Consider the following 23,419-nt stretch of genomic DNA (forward strand, 5'->3'; position numbering starts at 1 on the left):
TACCAATCCAAAATAACCACAATCCTGCAATACTGTAATGTTTTCTCAATCACTGCCTAGTGCATAAGATTCCTTTTAATTCCCCAATCATTTGAAAGAATGGAAAAGTTCCCCACTTAACAATACTTAAACACCTTTCTGTTTAAGGCCAACAGAGGTTAAATAGTGTAAGGAATAACACGGTTTCCGTTAAATTATTCTAAGTATGCAGCCTAAGACCTACTTTGAACACTTCCATTTAAAAATACCTAAGACTGCACATAGCATAATGTATTTCCTGGCATCCTACGACCTCTAGTGGCTGTACCAGATAATAGCATTTCTATGTTAAACTACTGTATACAGATCACTGGAACAAGTTACAGCAGTGGGAAATTGTTTTTAGATATGACTATAATTAACACCATTTGAATATTAAACTCTTTGCAGTTTTATTGTGCCAGAATCTGGTGTGTGTTTACAATAGACTATGAACATAACAAAAATTTCCAACTGCATTTAACGCAGAACGAATCTAGTGGCATAACTAGTTTATTGTAACACAGCTAATCTTATTGGAATTGACACTAATTTAAATAGCACGTTTCTGATCTTACTAATAAATATACTAGTTTTCAGAAGCTTTAAAGCGCAATTAAAAACTCATTCTTGCCTCCCTCGTGACGCTGCCCATGGTCCCAACACAATTAGCATCTGTGCATCTATTCTGGTACCTGGAGAGCACCTTGAGAACAACCAACTCTGCTGGATGCAGAGCCAGCTAAAATGTGAAAGATACTCTTCACACAACTTTTGCCTTATTGAAATCAATTGCAAAGTGCCATTATGCAGTTGAAAAACTGGGTGTCTGAAACCACTGTAACTCTATTAGCCAGTTATAGGTAGATTGTGTCTGTCAGTACCAACTGAGATGCGGAGGATGAACAATGGATTTCTCAAAAATGTTGCAGTAAGTTAAGTTGTAAGAAATAAAGACCAAGTCTGTGACCTGACAGTTATCACTTAAACTTTTCAAGCCTTTGTTCAATTATGAATGGTCAACTTGAAGCTGACAAGGACTCGAAATCAACACAAAGCATAATAGGGTTATAAATAACAGGAAATATGTTTGTGGAAAGTTATGGCAGACAAGGGGATAATGCAAAAAAAGACCTATTACTCTTTAAGTGTTTTTGCTGGTATCAGCTAGGCTAGGGTTTCAAAACAGGAAAGTACGCAATAAGATTTCTCTGGACTCATGGTACCTCATGGTATGGAATGTCGCTCAGCTGGAAAAACTGGTGAACCAAGTCCACACACACAAAAGGACAAATGGACTCATGTAATGTAGCAAAGTTTTATTACTTACCTCAGCAAGGAAGATCCAGAGAAATGGTCTGCACAGATGCAGGGACAGATTTGGAAATATGAGCTTGGTTGATGCAAGATATGTAATGAATCTGTAGTTAATAGCTTTCTGATGTGTGTTATGCAGGCCACAAGTTGGCTGAAATAAGTGGCCCAAATCTGAATTGAGCGGCTACCTACTTTTTAATATAAATTTGTTTAAATAAAATAAAATGAAAGATAGATGTAGGTACTGGGTAGGATTAGGGAACATAATCTGTTTGAGGAGAAAGGGATTACCGTAATAGCAAAAGGTATTTGCCCCCCTTAATTGCATTGCCACGTCTTTAGATCACTTCTGCCAAGCAAAACACCCACACAGTTTGAAGTTCTCACAGTTCAACCCAACATAACCAAAGACAAAAGGGTGTCATCATAAGCAGAAAGCTGGGATGAAGAAAGCATATGCAGATCAAACCATACCAAATAATGCAATCAATTGAGCCACATCACGGGCCAAATGAAACACACATATATGTTCAGTACATTATTATAAAATACATTATTACAAAATAAAGCATTTACATATAGCATCTGTCCCATTTTATTGCTGAAGAATACAGAGACAGGGTGAGATAACTGACTCTCATACACAAAAGTTGGTCTGCCCATTGCAGGCGTTCATAAACTGTACCAATCTGGGCATGTGTTTATAGCACAAGGTAATGGCTTTGGCTGGTTAGTTAAGTAGAGTGATTTCGAATATCCAAATAAGTTGTTCTGTGCCATAGGACAAATGGGTGGGCCCTTCACTCGCTCCACTTACTTAGCTGGTACATAGGAGAACAATAACCAGATGTGAAAGGTTGGAAGTGGCTGAAAGAGACACATGTCTTGCCTGGTGCTGAGCATAAACTGGACTTCAGGGCTTCTCTGGAAACATAAAGAGGTAGCAGAGTCTATGGGGTTTTTTTAATGCTGTGAGCTCCCTCATTCTCAGATTGTATACTGGGAAAGTGTTTGGAACTCCTGGGATCTCTCACTGCTCAGAGACTGGGGTAGCACGCAGCACAGGTGTAAGAAGTGGGATTTGGGTTTATTAGAGGAGGAACTTGAGTGAGGTGTGCTTGAGTTAGGACAGATGGAGGAACAGCAGCACTCCAAAACAGATGAAGCTGATGTTCCAGCAGCAGAGGCAGCAGTTTGATGAAAAATGGAGCAGCAGACCCAATGGTCCAAAAAGGAATGGCAGCAGCTGCTGGCAGAAATACCAAAAAGCACTACTGCATACTTTCCAGTTTTGCACTGCTTTGAATGCAACAAAAGACTGCCAAATTACAAGCTACAATAATATGGTTGGCGCTTGGTTTTTGTTCTGTCCAACTTTTCTCCTTCAAAATTCAGTTGCAGTTTTAATTCTGTGTCATATTTACACTTATTAAGAAACAAAGCAAATTTCAGCCTAACAGTATACCATTGTTTGTCATGGAAGAATAAAGCATTGGCTCATGCATTCCATTAACCTCTTCAGCAGCTTTCACTTTACATCTGAACCTTAAATTGTGGTGAAACTTAACTATGGTCTGTTAAAACACGTCAGCTTCACTATTCTGCGGCATGAAGTTAGCTTATTTCAAACAAACAACTATTGAGATTGTTTATTGGGGTGGTTTGTTGGCTTCAGATGAAACCAGTTGCAGTTAGCAAAAAATGGAAGTAAATGTTGCTGCTCTCCTCGTGGCTCCACCTGCAAGAGAGGGAGGGGGAAGTGTGAAAGCCCAAGGCTGAACTGTTCCTGTGTTATCAGGAAGCTTGAACCAGCTCACATAGTAGTAATAATAATACCGAGTTGAAGCTGTCATTTCCAAGATGGCCTTTCTGGTGGGTTGGAGGTAAGAAAGGGATACTCCACTCTATTTGATACTGACAGAAACTAGGTTTTAGCCAATGATTCAGATTTTCAGAACCTCAGGTAAAGCATTTTTGAGACTCATGAAAACAGAGTACTAGAATATGAATAAGATGGTTTCGCAGTTGTCAGGGGTTCAGGAGCAGAGGCAAGGGCAAGGGAGGAAACAGAGAGCGAGGGAGAGGAGGCAGAAGAAAAGATGAGTGATGACGACGACCCGAGATCTCCGAGTCTTTCCAGTGAATCAGAAGATTCACAGAAAGGAGCACCAGTGGCCAGGGCAAGGGGGGAGCCTAGGGGGACACCCCAGGAAGATAGAGCCAGAGGGGACTCAGAGGGGAGCAGTTGGAAATCAGGACCAGCGTCACCGCCAGAGAGCAGGGAAGAGGAAGGGCGCCAGGGATCAAGCGCTGGCAGCTCACAACAGGGGGGAGGGCACGAGTCAGGAGTGGCCACACCTCCATCGGGGAGCGAAGAAACGGTCAGACGGAAGGTGGAAGGTTGGGCGCGCGTGCCAAGTTCAAATGCACAGGAAGGTGGCGCAGTAGGCAGCCCGGAAAGGGAGCCAGGTCCTAAAGCCCGCCGAAAGGAGGGAGAAGAGTCAGGGGGGTCAGCGTCAGCGTCAGAGGAATCCCGGAAGGAAGAGACCCCGGGGGGCAGAGGGACCCAGAGAAGAACAGTCAGGCGGAAAAGGTGGAGCAAGGCTAGGATATTAAGTTGGTGTACAAGGGGCGGAGACTCAGATGGAGCTTCGCCGATCTAACCATGAGACGTAGAGTTGCACGCAGCAGCTTGAGAATGGAAACTGTAACTCAATAAAGACTTTTATTTAATGATCGCTGGCTAGCGTGATCCTCTGTGAGCTAGGATCTGGAAGCAGCTCTGACAGTAAGCTCCATCACTAGATTGTGGGCATCTACGTCCTCGCGGAGAGGAGAGAAAGCGGGTGCCTACTAGCGAGCTCACGAACGGCAGACAACATGACGGCCGAACAGCAGATAGTGGAACTCAGAGAAGCAGTGACACGACTGAATGCCGAGGCTCTTGCATCCAGGAAGAGAGAGGAGGACGCAGCTGCCGCCTACAGGGATCTCCAGGTCAGGTTGGAAGTGCTTACGAAGCAAGGGCAACTGACACCCAAACCGGAGGGGATTGGGTTGGGGAGACGAACAGGCGGTCTGGTCTCTCACTTCGATGGGAATTTGCAACAGTACCCCAACTTTAGAGCAGATGTAATGTGTGCACTGCAACTGCTGAACAAAGACTTTAGAGATGAGCAAGAGAAGGTGGGATTCATCATGTCCCATTTGCATGGAGATGCTAAAGCATGGCTGCGCAATTTGTGGAGAGATAAGGATCCGGCGCTCCAAAATGCGGATGCCTTTATTAAAGAGATGGATGGGTGCTTTTTATCAAGCATTGACGTGGATCTTGCTCGGCAGGAGATACATGGACTGAAGCAAGGGAGGGCCAGCGTAAGGCAGTACCATGCCCGCTTTTTCGCTTTGGTCAGTGCCCTGGAATGGGACAGAGATTCGGCTCCTGTAAGAGACCTGTTTTGGGAGGGATTGCACGGCTCGGTTAAAGATGAAATTGCGAGGGGGGAGAGACCCCGGACCACGCAGGAGATCGTTCAGAGGGCGCTGGCGGTGGGGGTGCGGCTGGAAGGACGTCCGTGGAGCAGGGACGAAGGGCGTGGAGGGCGCGAACCAGCCAGGGGCTCCTCCTTCCTTCCCAGAGAAGCAGCGCGTGCGCAATCCACGCCTCCGCCAGGAGGAGGAGCGGAACCTATGGAGGTTGGAGGTGCAAGGGCTCAGTCAGCAGCCAGAGCCCTAGCACCGGCAGCAGTGAAAGCGAAGCCTCCTAGAGGGAACAGGAAGTGTTACATCTGCGATGATCCACAGCATATGGCGAAAGAGTGTCCCCAGAGGCTCCACAAGCACACTGCAGCCTCAGCAATGGTAACTGCAGCAACGCAGCAAGGACAACCACAGCAGGGAAACGAAGGAGTCTGGTTGGAGGAAGAGGCACTGGGGCCCAGCCAGACGTGTCAGTGAAGCAGTCCCCAGAGATTTTACAGCCCATGGACCCCCTCCCGCCCAAACCGGTAGTGAAGCTCACCGCGTCGCTCCAGCTGCCCAATGGAATCACCATGGACGTGCCAATCACCATTGACTCCGGAAGCAATGCGGACTTTATAGGGCAGGACTTTGTCGACCGGCACGCTATACAGTTGCTGCCTGCCACGCTGCCCCTGCAGGTTGTCACGGTGGATGGCAGGGAGCTGCTAGGGGGGCAAGTGGTGAAGCAGACGCCACCAATGGTGATGCGACTTGGGAATCACAGGGAAATCATCAGCTTCAATGTCACTCAACTATCGGACACGCCCATTGTATTGGGCATGAGTTGGCTGGACAAGCACAGCCCGACGCTGGCTTGGTACCAGAGGCAGCTGACCTTCGGCTCTTCCTTTTGCGCTGAACACTGCATCGTGCCCAGGCAGGAAGGAGGGGAAGAGGAGTCACAGCTGCAGCTCGGCACGCTGCAAGCGGTTCCCCACAAGTACGCAGAATTTTTGGAGGTTTTCTGCGAGAAAGAGGCAGACAGGCTACCCCCCCACAGACCATATGACTGCAAAATTGACCTGCTGCCGGGGGCGGCGCTGCCCAAAGGGAAGCTGTATTCCATGTCTGAGGACGAACTGCAGGAACTCAAAGAGTTCATAGATCATAATTTGGAGCGCGGTTTCATCCGAGAGTCCAAGGCAGCGGGGGGCAGTCCGGTATTCTTTGTTAAGAAGCGGGACACGCCCCAAAAAAGACTTGTAGTGGACTTTCGCATCTTGAACAGTGTGACCAAGCCATCGGACTTCCCCATGCCCCGAATCGACGACCTCCTCGCAAAGGTACGGAAGGGCAGAGTGTTCACCAAGTTGGACCTGCGAGGGGCATACAACCTCATTCGCATGCGGGAGGGAGATGAGTGGAAGACAGCCATGTTCACGCCCCTGGGCACCTACGAATATAGAGTTATGCCTTTTGGATTGCAAAATGGCTCCCACGTTTTTCAAGCTTTCATGCATCACGTGTTGGCGGGGCTCCTCTACAAGACGTGCGTCTGTTTCTTGGATGACATCCTGATCTTTTCGGAATCGCAGCAGGAGCATGACAGACACGTCAAGGAAGTGCTGAGCAGGCTACAGCAACATAGGCTTTACGCCAAGCTGGAGAAGTGCCAATTCGACGTGACCGAGGTGGATTTCCTGGGCTACAAGTTGTCTGATAAAGGGCTCGCCATGGACAGCGCCAAGGTCCGAGCAGTGTTGGATTGGAAAAGCCCACGCAACCGGAAGGAGGTCCAACGGTTTGTCGGCTTCGCGAACTTCTATCGCAAGTTTATCAAAGGCTTTGTGATGCAGACAGCGGCCATCACGGACACGCTCAGCTCCAAGAAAAAGAAGTTCATCTGGACAGAGCAGGCGGAGCAGTCCTTTCAGGCACTCAAGCGTCTCTTCGCGTCGGAAGAGCAGCTGCTTCATGTCAACCCCAGCAGGCCGATGAGGGTGGAGACAGACGCTTCGGACAGAGCCGTGGGAGCAGTCCTGCTGCAGAAAGACCCGCAGGGGGTTTGGAGGCCGGGAGCGTTTTACTCAAGGAAGCTCAGCAAGTCCGAACAGAACTACACCATCTGGGACAGGGAGTTGCTGGCCATTCATGCAGCGTTCAAAGCGTGGAGGCACTTCCTGATCGGCGCCAAGCACACGGTGCAGGTCTGCACGGACCACAAGAATCTAGAGCACTGGCGCACGGCACAGTTCCTGAACCAGAGGCAGATACGTTGGGCTGAGTTCTTTGCGAATTTCGACTTCCGAATAGAGTATGTCCCGGGGGACACCAACATCATGGCGGATGCTCTCTCCCGTAAGCCACAGTATCTGGAGGAGGCAACGCCAGCGGCCGCCATGCACATCTTCGCACCGACAGTGTGGGCGTGCGCGGCGGCGACAGTTGACCTGGATGCGGTGCGACGAGCGTTGCAGGATGACTCCTTCGCGCAAGCAAAGATGGCAGAGGTGCACAGGGGTACGGCAGCGACCGACGAGTTCCAGCTGCGAGATGGTTTGCTCATCCGTAAAGGGGCCATCTACGTGCCGGGAGACGAACTTCGCGCCAAGGTACTGCAGCAGCTGCACGACGCGCCCACTGCCGGGCACTTTGGCAAGGAGAAGACGGTGGAATTAGTAGCCAGAGACTTCTGGTGGCCCGGAATGAGAGGGGAAGTCGCGGACTACGTGGCGAGGTGTGACACCTGCCAGAGGTCCAAACCAGTGCACAGACCGCCGGCCGGACTGCTGGAACCGCTGCAAACTCCGTTCGAGCCATGGGAGAGAGTGGCCCTGGACTTTGTCACGGATCTGCCCAGCTCGAGGGGCAAGACGGCTGTGCTGGTGGTGGTGGATTTGTTCTCCAAGATGGCACATTTCATTCCGTGTGCGAAGGTGGCCACGGCGGAACAAACCGCCAAACTGTTCATAGACCACGTGTTCAAGGTTCACGGTCTGCCGCGGTCTATTCTGTCCGACCGAGGGCGACAGTTCATCTCAAACTTCTGGCAGAGGCTGATGGGCTTCCTGAACGTCAAGATCAACCTGGCGTCGGCTAGACACCCGCAGACCAACGGGCAAGCGGAGCGGGTCAATGCCATCATGCAGCAGTACCTGAGATGTTATGCGAATCAACAGCCTGCGACGTGGGTGGATTACCTGCCTCTCGCCGAGTTCGCCTACAACAACACGAAGCACGTGTCCACGGGGGTCACGCCGTTCTTCGCCAACAACGGGAGGCACCCTAGAACCTTCCCGGGACTGGAAAGAATGGGGGAGGGGGAGCCGCAGACAGCAGATGCGTTCGCGTCGGAGTTGCAGGAGGTCCACGATCAGCTGCGGCAGCACCTGGAGCTGGCTAAACACGCATACAAGGTACAAGCGGACAAACACAGAAGGGTTGGCGAAGAGATCCATGTGGGAGACTGGGTCTGGTTAGCAGCCCACGCAGTGCCGGCCAGGTCGTTGGCGAAGAAGAAACTAGGGCATAAACAACTGGGGCCCTACCAAGTCGACGAACAGGTCAACCCGGTGGCTTTCAGGCTGGCTCTTCCGGAGGGTTCCAGAATGCATCCGGTGTTCCACAGATCGGTGCTCACTCCCTACAAGGCACCTCACAGGTTTCAGGAACCAGGAACGGCACCGGGTCCGCTCCGAGAGAGAACCGGGCAAGGGGGAGTGGCACAGGAGGAGCGCATCAACGAAGTCACGGAGATTTTGGACTCCAGATGGGGGGAAGAGGGGGTAGAATACCTTCTCGCCAAGGAGGGCACCCCGGCCAGTGCCAACAGCTGGGTGCCGGGCTACGCTTTAGACGAACCTCTGCTCAAAGAAGAGTTTCATGCCCTCTTCCCACATAGGCCAATGCCAGCAGACTTTTTCGACGACTGGCTTTTCACGCCCACGCTTTCAGCCAGCACGTTCCGGGGGTTCGACTCGGACGAGGAACCGACACGAGACGCCCGTTCCCCAGAGGGGTCACCCTCGGGATCTGCTTCAGAACCCTCGTATTGGTGGGATGATCGACCAGAGGAGCAGTTCCGCAGAAGGTGGCTGGAGGGTCCAGGACGAGCAACGTCTCCAGAAGGCAACGAGGGAGAGACGGACATGGACGTTTTCGGGGACGACCCGGGTTTCGAGCACGGCGGCACAGAGATGGAAGCGGAGGTGACCGTCGTCAACGAGAGCAGGGAGGAAGAACCGGAAGACTTCGGATGGCGGCCCGCCACGGGAAGCGAACTGTATCCGACATTCGTCCCCCTGACACGGCAGCACCCAGATCCCGCACCGGAAGGAGGGGAGGGGGGAAGAGGGGGCTTCGAGGGGGGGATGGATGTCAGGGGTTCAGGAGCAGAGGCAAGGGCAAGGGAGGAAACAGAGAGCGAGGGAGAGGAGGCAGAAGAAAAGATGAGTGATGACGACGACCCGAGATCTCCGAGTCTTTCCAGTGAATCAGAAGATTCACAGAAAGGAGCACCAGTGGCCAGGGCAAGGGGGGAGCCTAGGGGGACACCCCAGGAAGATAGAGCCAGAGGGGACTCAGAGGGGAGCAGTTGGAAATCAGGACCAGCGTCACCGCCAGAGAGCAGGGAAGAGGAAGGGCGCCAGGGATCAAGCGCTGGCAGCTCACAACAGGGGGGAGGGCACGAGTCAGGAGTGGCCACACCTCCATCGGGGAGCGAAGAAACGGTCAGACGGAAGGTGGAAGGTTGGGCGCGCGTGCCAAGTTCAAATGCACAGGAAGGTGGCGCAGTAGGCAGCCCGGAAAGGGAGCCAGGTCCTAAAGCCCGCCGAAAGGAGGGAGAAGAGTCAGGGGGGTCAGCGTCAGCGTCAGAGGAATCCCGGAAGGAAGAGACCCCGGGGGGCAGAGGGACCCAGAGAAGAACAGTCAGGCGGAAAAGGTGGAGCAAGGCTAGGATATTAAGTTGGTGTACAAGGGGCGGAGACTCAGATGGAGCTTCGCCGATCTAACCATGAGACGTAGAGTTGCACGCAGCAGCTTGAGAATGGAAACTGTAACTCAATAAAGACTTTTATTTAATGATCGCTGGCTAGCGTGATCCTCTGTGAGCTAGGATCTGGAAGCAGCTCTGACAGCAGTCTTCAGATTACTACTTGTATAAACTCCCAATTTTCCATTTCAGATCGAATATGTTACAGTGCAGAAGAGAATATAAGGGACTTTTCAATTTCTTAAACTTAAGGAATCTGAATCTGATAAGACCAGTTCTAGCAGGAAACTGATAGACTTTCATCACTGGTGTATACTGAGCATGTGGAACAACTGCCCCATGGGCCAGAATTGGCCTGCAAGGACCTTCTGTTTGCCCTGAAAGACACCTGCCATATTTGCTGCTGGAATTGGTGGTGGCAGCACTGGTGAAAGAAGTGGCTTCACTGCTAAACAAAACGAACAATGCAGATGTGGGGTGATAATAATAATGGCAGTGGAGAGTCTCGCAGAGTCCTCCACTCCCAATTTTGTGAGTGTTCAGGAATCTCTGAGTACTTCAAGGGTACTCAGAGAACAACTGAGGAGCACTGGTCAACACCTGAAACAAGGTTCCTCTCACAACTTGAAAAATATAATCTTAGGAAGTGAGCCATTTGCATAGGCCACTGAACACTCCTAATGCCCCATTGGGAAATGTGAGAGGCAATGAGGAAGGTGCTCTTCTAGTGATTCTCCTGGTGAAGTGCAAATGTGACCCTCTGGCCAAAAAGGTTACCAATTCTTGATATATATTAATAATTTTTACCACAATGGATGAGACATTGGGATACTAAACAAAGTTGAGCTTAAAGCAATGTATTTGCATAGACCTTAGTCTACTGTAGGCAGAAGACTACAGGACAGTTCTTTTAGGTCAACTGTGCAAATTAAAAGAAAGCTTATACTAAAAGAATAGTTATTTAATGAAGTCTTTTAATGGGCCAATAATCGATGAGGTTATACAATATCAAACCCGTGAAAAACACTGACAGCAAATGGAGAGTGAATTATACACACTGAGTAACTAAAGCTCTCCAATGAGTTTAGTAGACTTCTTTTTCTCAATAGTGAAATTTTATTTTCCAGTTTGCTTCCTAATCAAAATAGCTGCAGAGAAAGATGGTCAAGCCACCATACAGTGACCGAGAGTGCAGAGTTCCAGATTACTCTTCAAGCTTCCCCTTCAGGTATATTCTGAAGCTTTGAGAGCAAGAACACAGCAGAAGAGTCCTGTAGCCTTTGAGAGGAAGCTTCCATGGCACCCAGTTGTGTCCCAGCTTGTGTCTTTCTTTCCCCGAGTTTAATGTGTTGTGGAGGCCCAGACTTCAGTTCCTAAGTGAACGTTTTAATCCCATGACTGTGAAAGTAGCAGCAGTAATTTTTTCATAGACCAGGAACATCAGTGCAGCAGTGAGGACTGTTTGGAGCAGCTTTGCTTCAAGGCCTTTGTAGAGACCTACTAATCCAAAACGCCTATCAAGAAAACAGATTTAGCATATGGTAAGAAAGTACTTTCCAAATGTAGGGAAAATGGCATACAATGTCTTCTTCTTTCTGCGGGACATCATGTCTGTTCTTGCCTCCACCACCAACTATTAAAGCTACCTAGGATTGAAACGTTCTTCCTCCAGGTGCTACTGCTCCTTTTTTCAAAAAGAGTGCCAGCGGGGGGAGCATGATTTTCAGGAGAAAAGTGTCCGACAGAAGAATGCTTAACCCTTCTCTCATCTGCTGTTTTCCCCAAAATTTCAAACTACTGGTAAGTGAAAAGCCTGTTTATTTTTTAAAATTATTTATGTACTATCTGTTCTCAAAGCTTCTAGGGTGTTTTATATACCAGTATAATACATTTTATATACCAATATAATACAGTATCAGGTGAGCCTTACTGTTGAAGGAATTCCACCAACAGGGGCCACCAATGAGAAGCTCTATCTGTACCTCAGATGGTGGGGGTGCCTGGAAAATAGTCTCCAAAATTACCTCTGCTCCAGAGGTACAAATTTAGCGGGCCTGCGGGGGGGGGGGGGTAGGCCTGCTATGCAACTGGAAATCACTCTGCTCGTACAGTGGTGCCCCGCAAGACGAATGCCTCGCAAGACGAAAAACTCGCTAGACGAAAGAGTTTTCCGTTTTTTGAGTCGTTCCGCAAGACGAATTTCCCTATGGGCTTGCTTCGCAAGACGAAACGTCTTGCGAGTTCTTGCGAGTTTGTTTCCTTTTTCTTAAAGCCGCTAAGCCGTTAATAGCCGCTAAGCCGCTAATAGCCGTGCTTCGCAAGACGAAAAAACCGCAAGACGAAGAGACTCGCGGAACGGATTAATTTCGTCTTGCGAGGCACCACTGTACAAGGATTTTCCTAGCACTACAATGAATACCCATCAACTTCATTTCATCATAAGGCTGCTCCAAGTTACATTGTAGTTTTATCATTATAAGCTGCCTAACATGCCTGTTGAGTGCAAATGCAGAGTAGGGAAAAATAGATAAATTAAGTGGTAAACTTAGCAGTGACTATTATATTTGGAAAATAATGACCTGGCTTCCTTAATGTTTCCCTCACACTAGATCAAAAAGTCTTCATAACGAGGATTATTGATCTTGTATGACCCTTTTAGTGTTATAAAGGTCAACTTTTTATTAAACAAAAATTATACAGCTATTTAGGGCAGATTATCAGGATGTTGATACAGTAGAGGACAATATTAAGATATATATGGATAAAATAAAGACAAAGCTTACTTTATTCTCTGTCGAAGAAGGTAGATAACATTCTTAAGGCTGCCTAGTCTCCTGTTTTCTGGGTTCAGGTGGTGACGTCCAAACTGAAAAGGAGTCAAAATGAATCAATGAGCAACTTTTCCTGCTTTATTTTCTACAAATTTCTATTTACTATGTCTGATCTCAAATCAGTGATCCAGCCCTATATTCAAATCGTTCTCCCATATCCAATTGTTCAGTGCTAAAGAATACATTTCTTGCTCAAGTCAGAGCAGCTTGCAGTCTCCCCTCACCCTAAAATATGTTAAATATTGACCAAACAAAGCCATACCCATCAAAATTATGCATTTTCATTATGGCTGGAGTGGTAGAAGTGGTATAATAAAGATGTCCTCTAAGCAAAAGAATATGGGGTTGTCAGACTCTTCCCACAGCTTAACAACATACAATGTCTATGCAGAGAGCCAACTGGGAAATCTAGCCTAAGTGCTAAGTATGTATTCTAAGAAGTAGGAAAAGTTGCCCAGAGCATCCAATATGGAGAGCATATGCTATGCAGTTGGAACACAAGACACTAAAACAGTTACTCATTTCCCCTGAAAGAAATATACTTTCGTTGACAATCAGAAGTGTAACCTCACATTTGCCGCAGTTTCTTGCCCATTCAGTTAGAGTGATTATGATTCAAGGAGCTTTCTAGACTTAGTTAAGAGAAGGTGTGCTCTTCAACCACAGCAACAAATTAAGATGGAATAGATGTTTGTCAATTTGAGTTCTGGAATACTGGCCAAAGGCAACTGTACAAAGAAACAGTAAAATGAAAGTGATCTGTTGCAATGGATACCCACCCTTAAGATGGACTGTACTGTCTGCATAGGGTAAGTGAGGGTAGTAGCGATCGCTTTGGCTATTGCTCCAATAACAAATGCATCTAGCGAAGACAGCTGTAAGTGTAAATAAGGAAAAGGTTATATGACTGCAGAAAGAAATCTATCAATATAGGAATTTAACAAAGTGAATAAAGGAAAAGGTTTCATAGGACCAACGTTTAAAGTCAGAGTTTAACTGAATTCTTTGCAGGCCTTGGAATCTCACCTGTAGTTGCCTCTTCAGAATCTTCCTCTTAAGCCCTTCATAGAACATGAACTGTATGGCAGGATTGAATACCAGTAGCAGCGAAGGAAAGGTACCATTCCACAAAGCTGAGATTCCTTCATCTCTTATTATCTGATGAAAGGCATCTAAGGGGAAGGATAAAGAAGCAGCAGGAATCTTTTAAGAATATTTAAGATACAGGAAACTTAAATATTCAACAACAGTTTGCATGCAGAGTAAGAAACAAATTGCATATTTTGCCTATCAACTTATAATCCAGGGATGAGGAATATTTTTATTTTCTTTTCTATTGGTCTCATTAATGTACGGGGGGGGGGGGGAATCCATCAGGACCAAGATCTGACTATGACAAGGTCCTTTTTGACAGTTTCTTCCCTGCCTTCCTTCCTCTGGGCTTCCCAAAAACCTACCTATCTCCCTTCCTCTCGGCTTCTCCTCTCTTCCCCCACAGACCCTGCCAAAGCTTCACCATCTAGTGCCTGCAACAGTTATCCAATTGTTACCTCTCTCTTCCCACTCTTCTCACACACGTATGTACAAGAAGGTAACACAGCTTGTCCTTTGGCAAAACCACCTGAAGAAAACACACATACACAGTCCATGCGCATTTAAATGCACTGCCTGCCTGGAGAGCCAAGAGTAGGTTCACTTCAAAAAAACTGTTTATATTTTGTTGTTTTTTACAACTATCTTGGTACGAAAAGCAAAGGATGTCCGATATAGTAAAGCAAATAAATATATCAAGCCACATGCACTGGAATTGGCAGTGCTATGCACACTTACTAGGGTAAGTCCTGTTTTAATTAATTGTGACTTACATCAGAGTAAACATGGTATTCTCTCTTCCCAATCACTTTCTGTACCAGAAGCTTGCAGCTGAACCCAATCTTGCACCCTAAGCTATGTCATTTCACATATTCTGCTCATCCTCTTAATCCATCCCAGTCCCCAAGATGTTGCTCTAATGTATTCTCACACAGTTATGGGGACTACCGTATTTTTCGCCGTATAGGACGCACTTATTCCCCTCCAAAAATGAAGGGGAAATGTGTGTGCGTCCTATGGGGCGAATGCAGGCTTTCGCTGAAGCCTGGAGAGCGAGAGGCGTCGGTGCGCACCGACCCCTCTCGCTCTCCAGGCTTCAGGAAGCTATCCGCAAGCCTTGGGAGCCCGGCGGGAGTGCCCGCCGGGCTCCCAAGGCTTGCGGGCAGCAGCCTGCAGCCCGAAGCACGGGGCGCGCTGTGAAGCACACCCCGTGCTTCGGGAAGATGTCCGCAAGCCTTGCGCGCCTGGCGGGACCTCCCGCCAGGCGCGCAAGGCTTGGGGTGGCAGCCTGCAGCGCGAAGCATGGGGCGTGCTGCGGAGCACGCCCCGTGCTTCGGGCAGATGTCCGCAAGCCTTGCACGCCTGGCAGGAGGTCCCGCCGGGCTTGCAAGGCTTGCGGGCGGCAGCCTGTTCTGGGGGCTGGGGTCGGGGGAAGCTTCCCCCGACCCCAGCCCCCAGAACAGGCTTCCCCCACCCCCGCCCCGTGCCTGGGGGGAAAAAATATTTCCCCCCCCTTTATTTCCCCTCCCAAAATCTAGGTGCATCCTATGGGCCGGTGCATCCTATAGGGCGAAAAATACAGTAAGTGAAATGATAAGATACTAGGGTGAGCATTTTTATCACACGCAGCAATCACTTAGTTCACCCAGGACATGTTTTGTAATGGAACGTGTTTTGTAATGTAATCATGGCAACGATACCTTCAAAAACTCTGGACAGAACAACAGGTAATCTAGGAGTCCTGATTCCAATACTGATTGGCAGTTTTCCCACCAATAAAATACCACCAAGAAACCTCCCTCCCATTTCTAAGCTGTTTTGCAATTTAAACTATCAGGGCTGTATCCTGATTGTCCAGTTAGCACAAGGCCTTCTGCCTGTGCTAAAGGAAAGTCCACTCCCTCTCCTCTCCCCACACCCCTCCCCAAATCTTCTCCAGTGAGTTGGGGGAAACCCCAGGACTTATTTGGGGGCCTTCGACTGCATACACAGAGAAGATGAAGTCATTGTGCTACTGGGGTCACATTGTTGGAAACCAACCCCATTTCATTAAAAAAAAAAGTTGGGGACAGATGACTATTAAATGGATTAATATTTATGTGGCACTTTCTGATTTCATTTTTAAAAGGGGAGAGACTGGATTGAGCATAGGAGAACAGAAAAGAGTGATGGCTGAGTCAATGTTGGATATGCTGGCACACATGTTTAATTTCAGTTACAGTTAGACTCATCCCATCTCAGAGTAATACACTATAAACTTTCTTACTGTTATATGTCTTTCCTGATAGCTCACTGTTTTAAAAGGGCTTGTATCTATAAACTGAACAGCAAGAGCTGCCCATAGCATCCATTTTGTAAATGAAAGCCTTCAGTCCACAAATCTACTAAAAAGTACCAATGCAAACTAACAGAAATGACAACAAATGCCTACCTGCAACGCCTTTGTAGTTAGTCGGCACAATGTCTTCATTTCTGAATTTGGCTCCCTGGAGTTTCAGACGTGTATTCACTACCCAGAGTGGAGTAGTCAACAATACATTCACAATACCTAAGACAACACAAACAAAAAGTTGAGTAAAAAGAGCCCTAACATTTTAAAAAGCAGGTTTAATCTTCATGTACAAAAATGATCCAATGTACAAAATAATTAAGATATATAGAAAAATACAATGCCCCCACCCCCCCAAAAAAACCCAGAAGACACACATTCTGAAATCTTATACTGAGGATTTTGCTCTAATTTCTGCACCATACTAATAGCTGGCAGAATGCCTTGTGAGGAAACACACAAATTGCTTAAGCAAGCAGGAAAAGCAAGTTTATTTTCATAACAGGTACACACCTTAGTGCTCACAAATAACTTCCCTGGATTGACGCAAGCCTCCCACATTCATCTAGGTCATGGAATCATGTACTTCTTAATGAAGATCAGAAATGCCGAATTATTTTTTAAAAGTAATGCTTCAAGAGGCTGTGCGTCAGGTTTAGATTTTACCTATGTTTTTCTATCCACTACAAGTTACATGCATTTGAGTAATATAAATTATAATAATAAGGTAGCAAAGGTAGCATAAAAAGCACATGCATGGAATGTAATAAATTGGTTCAACCCCTTAAAATCTTAGCAGATTTGTAGCACAACTGACAGGATTCTATTACCTGCAACCACCCCAAGAATCAAGTCTTTTCCTGTGGTTGAATGATGTCCTTTGACCCAAACAGCTTTTAAACTGTTAAATGTATAAAAATAGACGAAGTTGGAACAACAAAGGCTGGAGATGACAGGAAACCACCCTCGATATGGTGCCAGGCTAAGGAACAAGCAATAAAAGCAAAAAGTAACTATCATGCAATCACTAAATAAGCAAGAAATAAAGCAACAGCATCTGCAGCCTAATCCAGAACCTGGGAAGTCATAGTGTTTGCCTACAAAATAAAATAAGTATTTATAAGCAGGTACAACAAAGTATATTTTAACAATCGGAATCCTACACAAACTTACTTGGGAATAACTTTAAATGAATTCAGTGCTACTTACTTCTGAATAAATGTGCAAATAACTAGAGACGTTTTACTGATGGACAGGATGGGAAGAAACAGCAGTACCAGTGTCCCAAGGTTCCCTAGCAGAAATAGTTCCTTGTCATATTATGCATGTTTGTTAAACTGACAGTTACTGCAACTGTTCCTTATAATAATTAAGAAAATTATTCAGTTCACACTGAGGGCCTTAAAGATGCCTGCTTGTGTCCAGAAGCATCTGGCTGGTTGGGGGAACTGGTTCTGACAGGTGTTTCAGCCCTTTCCAAAGGATGGAACGGTATTGCAGAAGTATTTCATGCAACGGGAATAGTCGATTCCTTGTTTTTACAGTGTTTTGAATTACAATACAAATATGACATCAACTTGCTTGTACTGTACTTTCTAAGTAATTCCCATTTTTCAACCAGTCATTTTTATTAGGTCACAAAAGGACAAGGATTGGACTCCCTCCTCCCACTTCCAAATTACAATCTGTGGCACCAAGTTTCTAATTAGTATTTGAAAGGACTGGTTTTCAAAAGCATGCCCTTGGTTTCTACACGTTTTATGTGCAACAAGAGTTACAGAGGCTATAGAAAGGCCTGCTATTAATCACTGGACTCTCCCCTTTCTAATGAAGGAGTTTGCCTTAAGATGACCCAAAAAGACTTAAGCCTTTGTGACTAAAAAAGATTGCACTCTGTTTTTTTAAAGCTTCGTTGCAAAGGAGCTCATACATTTTAGTGTGAAACTCAATACCCCTCAAATATTGGGCAAATTAAGAAACTACAATATGTGAAGTAGAGGGACAAAGACGTGATGAATGCTCAACATTTGTGAATATTCACATACTGCTTGTTACAAGGTTCTATACTTACATGCCCTCTTCTTTTATTATCTCCAAGAGAACTTTGTGTGTTCTTTTAGATTTGCGTTTTTCATCAACTGGAAAACAATAAGACATTATACGCAAAGGGTAAACATAACATATATTTGAATATTAGGGCAATACATTGATTAGTGCAAGCAGAACATCACAAAATAGTGTGCAAACTTTTGAGTTCCTCAGAACTTCGTATCAGCTGATTGGCACTGAAAGTGCATCTTCAAAGGAGGTTGTTGCAATAATAATCCATAATCCACTGACTGGCAATTACAGTAACCTCCTTGGAACTTTGACAGTGATGTCACCTGACATCATTATGCTCCCACCCACCCATCAAAAGATGGCATGTATGGGGTGGGGAAGATCCAACTGTTCATCACTGGGTTAGATAGTCAATAGAGTACATGCGAGAGGGGCAAAAAAAGTTGGTTGTTGGTGAAATCAAGGAGGATGCATCTGGCCAGTCTCAAGACGCTTTGAAGGTGCAGTCTGAAACCTGCAGAGAACCTATCAGAGCTTCATCTGACTATCTGGTTTCTCATCCTACACATCATTTCAAGACTGACCAGACATAGATTCTATAAGCCAACTTCGTTAGCTCCCTCCACTCTACTTTTACTATCTAGCCTGGTTAAAAGTTCTTAAGAAATATTCCACACTATTATTGTTGACCTAATGAAGGCATTGTCCGAATATGGATTTTGACATTTTCTTATGGGCCCAGATGAATATCTTTATTTCTTAGATTACTTAGTACATCTTTGCTTACCTTGAAGTCTTAGTCTAGCTGTATCCAGGGGGAAAAACACAGTCATTGCAGTCATGCTACCCTAAAAAGTTTAAAAATAAAGTTAACTTTACTGTACCACATGGGGTTTTTTTTACAAATCTGTAATAAAGCTAGAACAATGATTAACAAATATCTGCACAAACAAGCCTTGAAGTATTTCTGTATTTGAATGAACTTCTTGTTAAAAATGCAGGTTTTTGCAAGATAAACAGTTGAAGTCTTTAAAAATTGACAAGGAAAAGAAAATTCCATTTGATAACTATGAGTTTTACTTTCACTTTGAATTACAATTCTCATCATCCCTGACCACTGGTCATGCTGGCCTGGAGTTGAATGGAGCCCAAAACATCTGGAGGGCACAGCCAGCTTTCCCCTGCACTTGGTTCTGAAAGTAGCCTTAATGCAGGCAAGTGGGAACCATTTGTAAATGTGTTTTCTTTATTTGTTTAGGTTAGGCTCCATATGCATGTTATGGCACTCCCAAGTTATATTCTTCAAAAATTCAGATCCTTCTCATGTGGAAAGGACTTAGGGGCAGCCCCACCCCCAACTAAACAACAACAATGTGCATTTAACACATATCTAAGCAGCAGCTGTTTGGAGCAGAAAGTACCCTAATTTCTTTATGAATTATCAAGACTTCTCAGAAATGGTTAGGGAAGGGCTTGAAATTTGTGTTTTAAATCCTATAAAGTCTTTAAAGAAATTAAAATGTTGCTCTGAAAGCCTCGTCAGTGGGCAAATAAAACAGCTCAACTTCACTCCAATTGCTGCTCCACCTTTACAAGTCTGAACAATGTATTAGTGGGATGGGTAGATGAAGACTAGTAATGATTGACTGAACCTTCAACAAGTTACACAAACTAATTGATCCTCTCAGTACTAAGGCTGCAGGCATCAATGTAAAAGTATTAAGCTGTATATTGACGACAAGTCGTCCCACAAAGTTTATTATTTACAAATGTATCCTAACCCAGTGATAACAGAATGTTATGGACAAAGTACAGGGGGAAAATCTGCTCAGTTCCAAGAACTACAGTATCTGGTTTTCAATAAAGACTCTGGTGTCTGCTAGAATCCTGAGGATCACATTTCTCAAAGAATGTATAGCCTTTGTGGCTGTGAAGATAATTTCAAGACAAGTAGCAATTTCTGCGAGAGACTTTTTAATCGGTTAAGTAGGAAGCAGCATGCAGGAATAAATTGCCAGTTCTCACAATGGAAAGATGTAAGAAATGACATAGCCAGGATTTATTGGGGGGGGGAAGGTTTTACGTTGGGGACAGGATTCAAAATTAGGAGGGTGCCAGGTGCATTTTGTGCCTAAAGAGTTTCCATTTGTGAGCACCTCAAAAAGTCTAGGTGCCATTTTTTGTGCCTGGCTTACACTCAAGGATTACTGAAATGTATGTGTTTTGAAGCCACGAAGTGTATGTTAAGGATAGACAATATGTTAAGGCGTTTAACAAGAGTAGAATGCTTTGAAAACTGAAGCTTGGTACCAATATTTTTCTTGTAAACACAAAATTAAACATGTTAAAAATGTGATATTAACAATGTGTCACTAATGTGAACTCTGTATTAGTTCATGCTTATCAAAATAATAAGTAAAAAGTGTGGGCAACCCCCTCCCCCAAAATGGTGACTAGACATTCTGTTTTGGTGCCCTTAACCCAGGTCCCAAGAGCCATTTGGCTCCTAGCTTTTCTATCCCAGCTTCTAACACTGGTTGGGGAGCAGATCCAAGTTATCTGTGATGCAATTAGTCAGTTGGTTAAGTATTCTTATTTACTTACTTAATTGGGGAGGCCAGCTGCCCCCCTGCCATGCCCATGTCCCTCTTGCATGTGTATTGGGACCATTGCTTTATAACTTGTTTATATTTATGAATTTGTGATTTTTGTATCTCATCCATCCTCCCAAAAAAGAGCACAGGACAGGAAACATAAAACAGTATGCCTAGAAGCTAGATAGAGCCTGCTGTTGAGTGAGCCAACAATGCTGACCAAGGGGCTATCAGGCTGGGAGTGGGGGGATATTTACATCTACCCCCAGCTTAAGCTCTAAGCACCCTTCACTGAGAAGGTGACCTTGCATTGAGAGATGTGAGGGAGTGCAACCCTGCTCTTTTTTATTGGGCTTGGTGGCTTGCAACACCATTAATGACGGTATTCTTTTGAAGTGGCTCAAGAAGGTGGGGGCTGGGGCACTGTCCTTCAGTGATTCTGCCTCTGTCTCCAGGCTATTTGCAGAAAGCAGTTGTGGGGGAATAACTTATGGAAGCTTTGTTGTGGTGTGCCCCAGGATCACATCTTTTCCCCCATTCTATTTAACATTTATATGAACTGTCTTCAATAGTTTTGGAGTGAAGTGTTGCCCATATGCAGATGACACCCAGTTCTATCTCCTTGTTAACTCTGAATCAGTAGAGGTGGCCAAGGTACTAGATGGGTGTTTGAGGGCAGTGATGGGCTGAATGTGGGCCAACAAATCAAAACTGACTCCAGAAAAAACAGAGGTGTTATGTGTTTCAATTCTTAAGTCCAGGAGGTGAAAAGATGACCTGCTCTTGACAGGGTGGCACTCCTATGGAAGGAGGTTTGTAACCTGGGGGTACTCTTGGATTGTCACTTGAGAGCCAGGTGGCTAGGTATGTCTACTTCCAGCTCCATCTTGTTTGCCAGCTATGGTCCTTTTGAACAGAGAGCACTTGGTCATGGCACTCCATACTCTGGCAACTTCCGCATGTGATTACTGGAATGCACTCTATGTGGGGCAGTTTTTGGCAAATGTTAAAGGCACACCTTTTTACCTTGGGCTTTGTTACCAGAGGTGTATGTTTTCAGGAACCAACCTATTATTGCGACAATATGGATAGATACAAAACACAGACTATGAAATAACATGTAGCTGGAAATGTGGACAATAAGACCCATGGAGGGGATGGGGGGAAGTTGTGAGATTCAGAGAATCTCATTTTATGGATATGTATTTGTAACAAATTTTCATTTATCTGTTTTTAATATTGAATTTTAAATTGTTGTAACCTGCCCTGATCTTGTATGAGAGATCTGTGCAGTTGACCTGAGTCAGGTTTGCCGGCTGCATCCAACAGCACTCCAGCCTCAAAGTCACTAGTATCAAAGAAAATATTTACCATTTAGACAGTTGTGGAACAAGAAAAAGCAGGATAGAAAGATAGAAAAGATAGAAAAAAATAAGATAGAAAAGATAGAAGATAGAAAAAAAAGATAATCCTGGCATCCCAATACAGCACAGAGTGATTGGGTATAAGCAACCTATTTCTAGGTTACTACAAATATTGATCCTGTAGGAACATAAAGGACAATTCCCCAACCCTTTTACACTTTCTGAACACTGTCCCTCTTTGATTTTGCTTCGGCAGCTCAACAGCAAATTTGGACATTTGATTGTCCCCAGGCAGGTATTTTAATCCCAAGCAGAAAACCCTGGCAGGCGAGTACAGGCAATCAAAGTGATAGCGTAACAACAGAACGTGCACCCGATAGGACAGTTCACCTGTAGCATCCTATTCCAGGGGCGAGGAGAATTACCCCATAACCACACCGTAACAGTAACGATCATTGCAATACACACACCCCAAAAACCGTGAGGGAGACGAATACAGAAGCGGTAAAATCCTCCCCATTCTCATTTAGCACCGACGACGACTATACTAACTGGGGCCACGCAAAATCATACAGTGGCCGTTTGTATTCACTCGGAGCGGCATGGACTAGTTGAGAGGCACCCACTAAAAAAGAAATTGGTGCGAGTGCGGGGGGGATCTCTGCCCCGAATACTCATCCCCAGGCGACCAGGTGCAGTTTAGCACCTAGGCTAGTATTGCGCGAGAGGCGAGTGAGCCCAGCAGCCCCCGAAGCCCAGCCGTGGAACCCCCACTAACGCACCACCTCCGCTGCAGTAGTCAAACTCACCACAGCCCCCGCCACAGCGTGGACCAAGCTCTCGTAAGAGAACACCACGGCCATGGCTGAACCTCCGGCGCCGCGGGAGCCAAGGAAGCGCTGGCCAAGGAAGAGCGGGCGTCTCCGTCACCGCCCCGCTCCATGACACTCGGCGTCACGTGGCTCCAGCGCCGCCGCGACGTTGTTTCTGCCAGCTCCGCACCTATCAGGCGGCGGCTCGTAATACCTCGGCGCAGGTGGGAGGGCTCGCCCGGCAGGAGGATTGCTATTCGCCGGCTGCCGTCCTCCTCCCCGCCCCCGCAAGGCAAAAAGGGGCGTGTCCTCTTTACTCCCGGCTCAGGCGCGCGGGTTTCGGCTGACGGGGGTTACGGCCGTTTCGGTTGGCTGAAAAGGGTTCGTCTGTCAACGGCTGGCGCGCAATGAGTGAGGGGGCGGGGAATACGTGAGGGGGGCAGAGCAGCTCGAAGCAGGCTGGTTTGCGGAGGGACAGGCGCAGCCGCGTCAAAAGGGTGTACAGTGGTACCTCGGGTTACATACGCTTCAGGTTACAGACTCCGT

The 23,419-nt window shown here is 46.3% G+C and overlaps 1 protein-coding gene and 1 long non-coding RNA gene across 3 annotated transcripts; one reads left to right on the forward strand and one right to left on the reverse strand.

Annotated features, from left to right (window-relative positions):
- The first annotated feature begins 283 nt into the window (after positions 1-283).
- On the forward strand, positions 284-11,260 carry LOC308457522. Its single transcript, XR_013976961.1, has 2 exons — positions 284-3,359; positions 9,936-11,260. It is a non-coding gene; the product is annotated as an uncharacterized lncRNA (long non-coding RNA).
- Positions 10,745-23,110, reverse strand: SLC25A17 (solute carrier family 25 member 17). Of its 2 annotated transcripts, none has more exons than XM_080971402.1 (9): positions 23,088-23,110; positions 18,891-18,951; positions 18,114-18,180; positions 16,873-17,024; positions 16,145-16,261; positions 13,648-13,793; positions 13,401-13,496; positions 12,574-12,656; positions 10,745-11,304 (listed from the first exon to the last, which is right to left on the reverse strand). In XM_080971402.1, the coding sequence occupies exons 2-9, from the start codon at positions 18,943-18,945 to the stop codon at positions 11,157-11,159; spliced, it is 864 nt and encodes a 287-aa protein (XP_080827528.1). In that variant the 5' UTR covers positions 18,946-18,951; positions 23,088-23,110; the 3' UTR covers positions 10,745-11,156. The 2 variants fall into 2 exon arrangements, with proteins under 2 accessions (XP_080827528.1, XP_080827527.1); XM_080971401.1 differs by lacking the exon at positions 23,088-23,110 and adding an exon at positions 22,871-23,035.
- Between the last annotated feature and the right edge of the window lie 309 nt (positions 23,111-23,419).

Source organism: Podarcis pityusensis, assembly GCF_964106645.2.
Source record: "Podarcis pityusensis genome assembly, chromosome: 10".
Lineage (NCBI taxonomy): Eukaryota > Metazoa > Chordata > Lepidosauria > Squamata > Lacertidae > Podarcis > Podarcis pityusensis.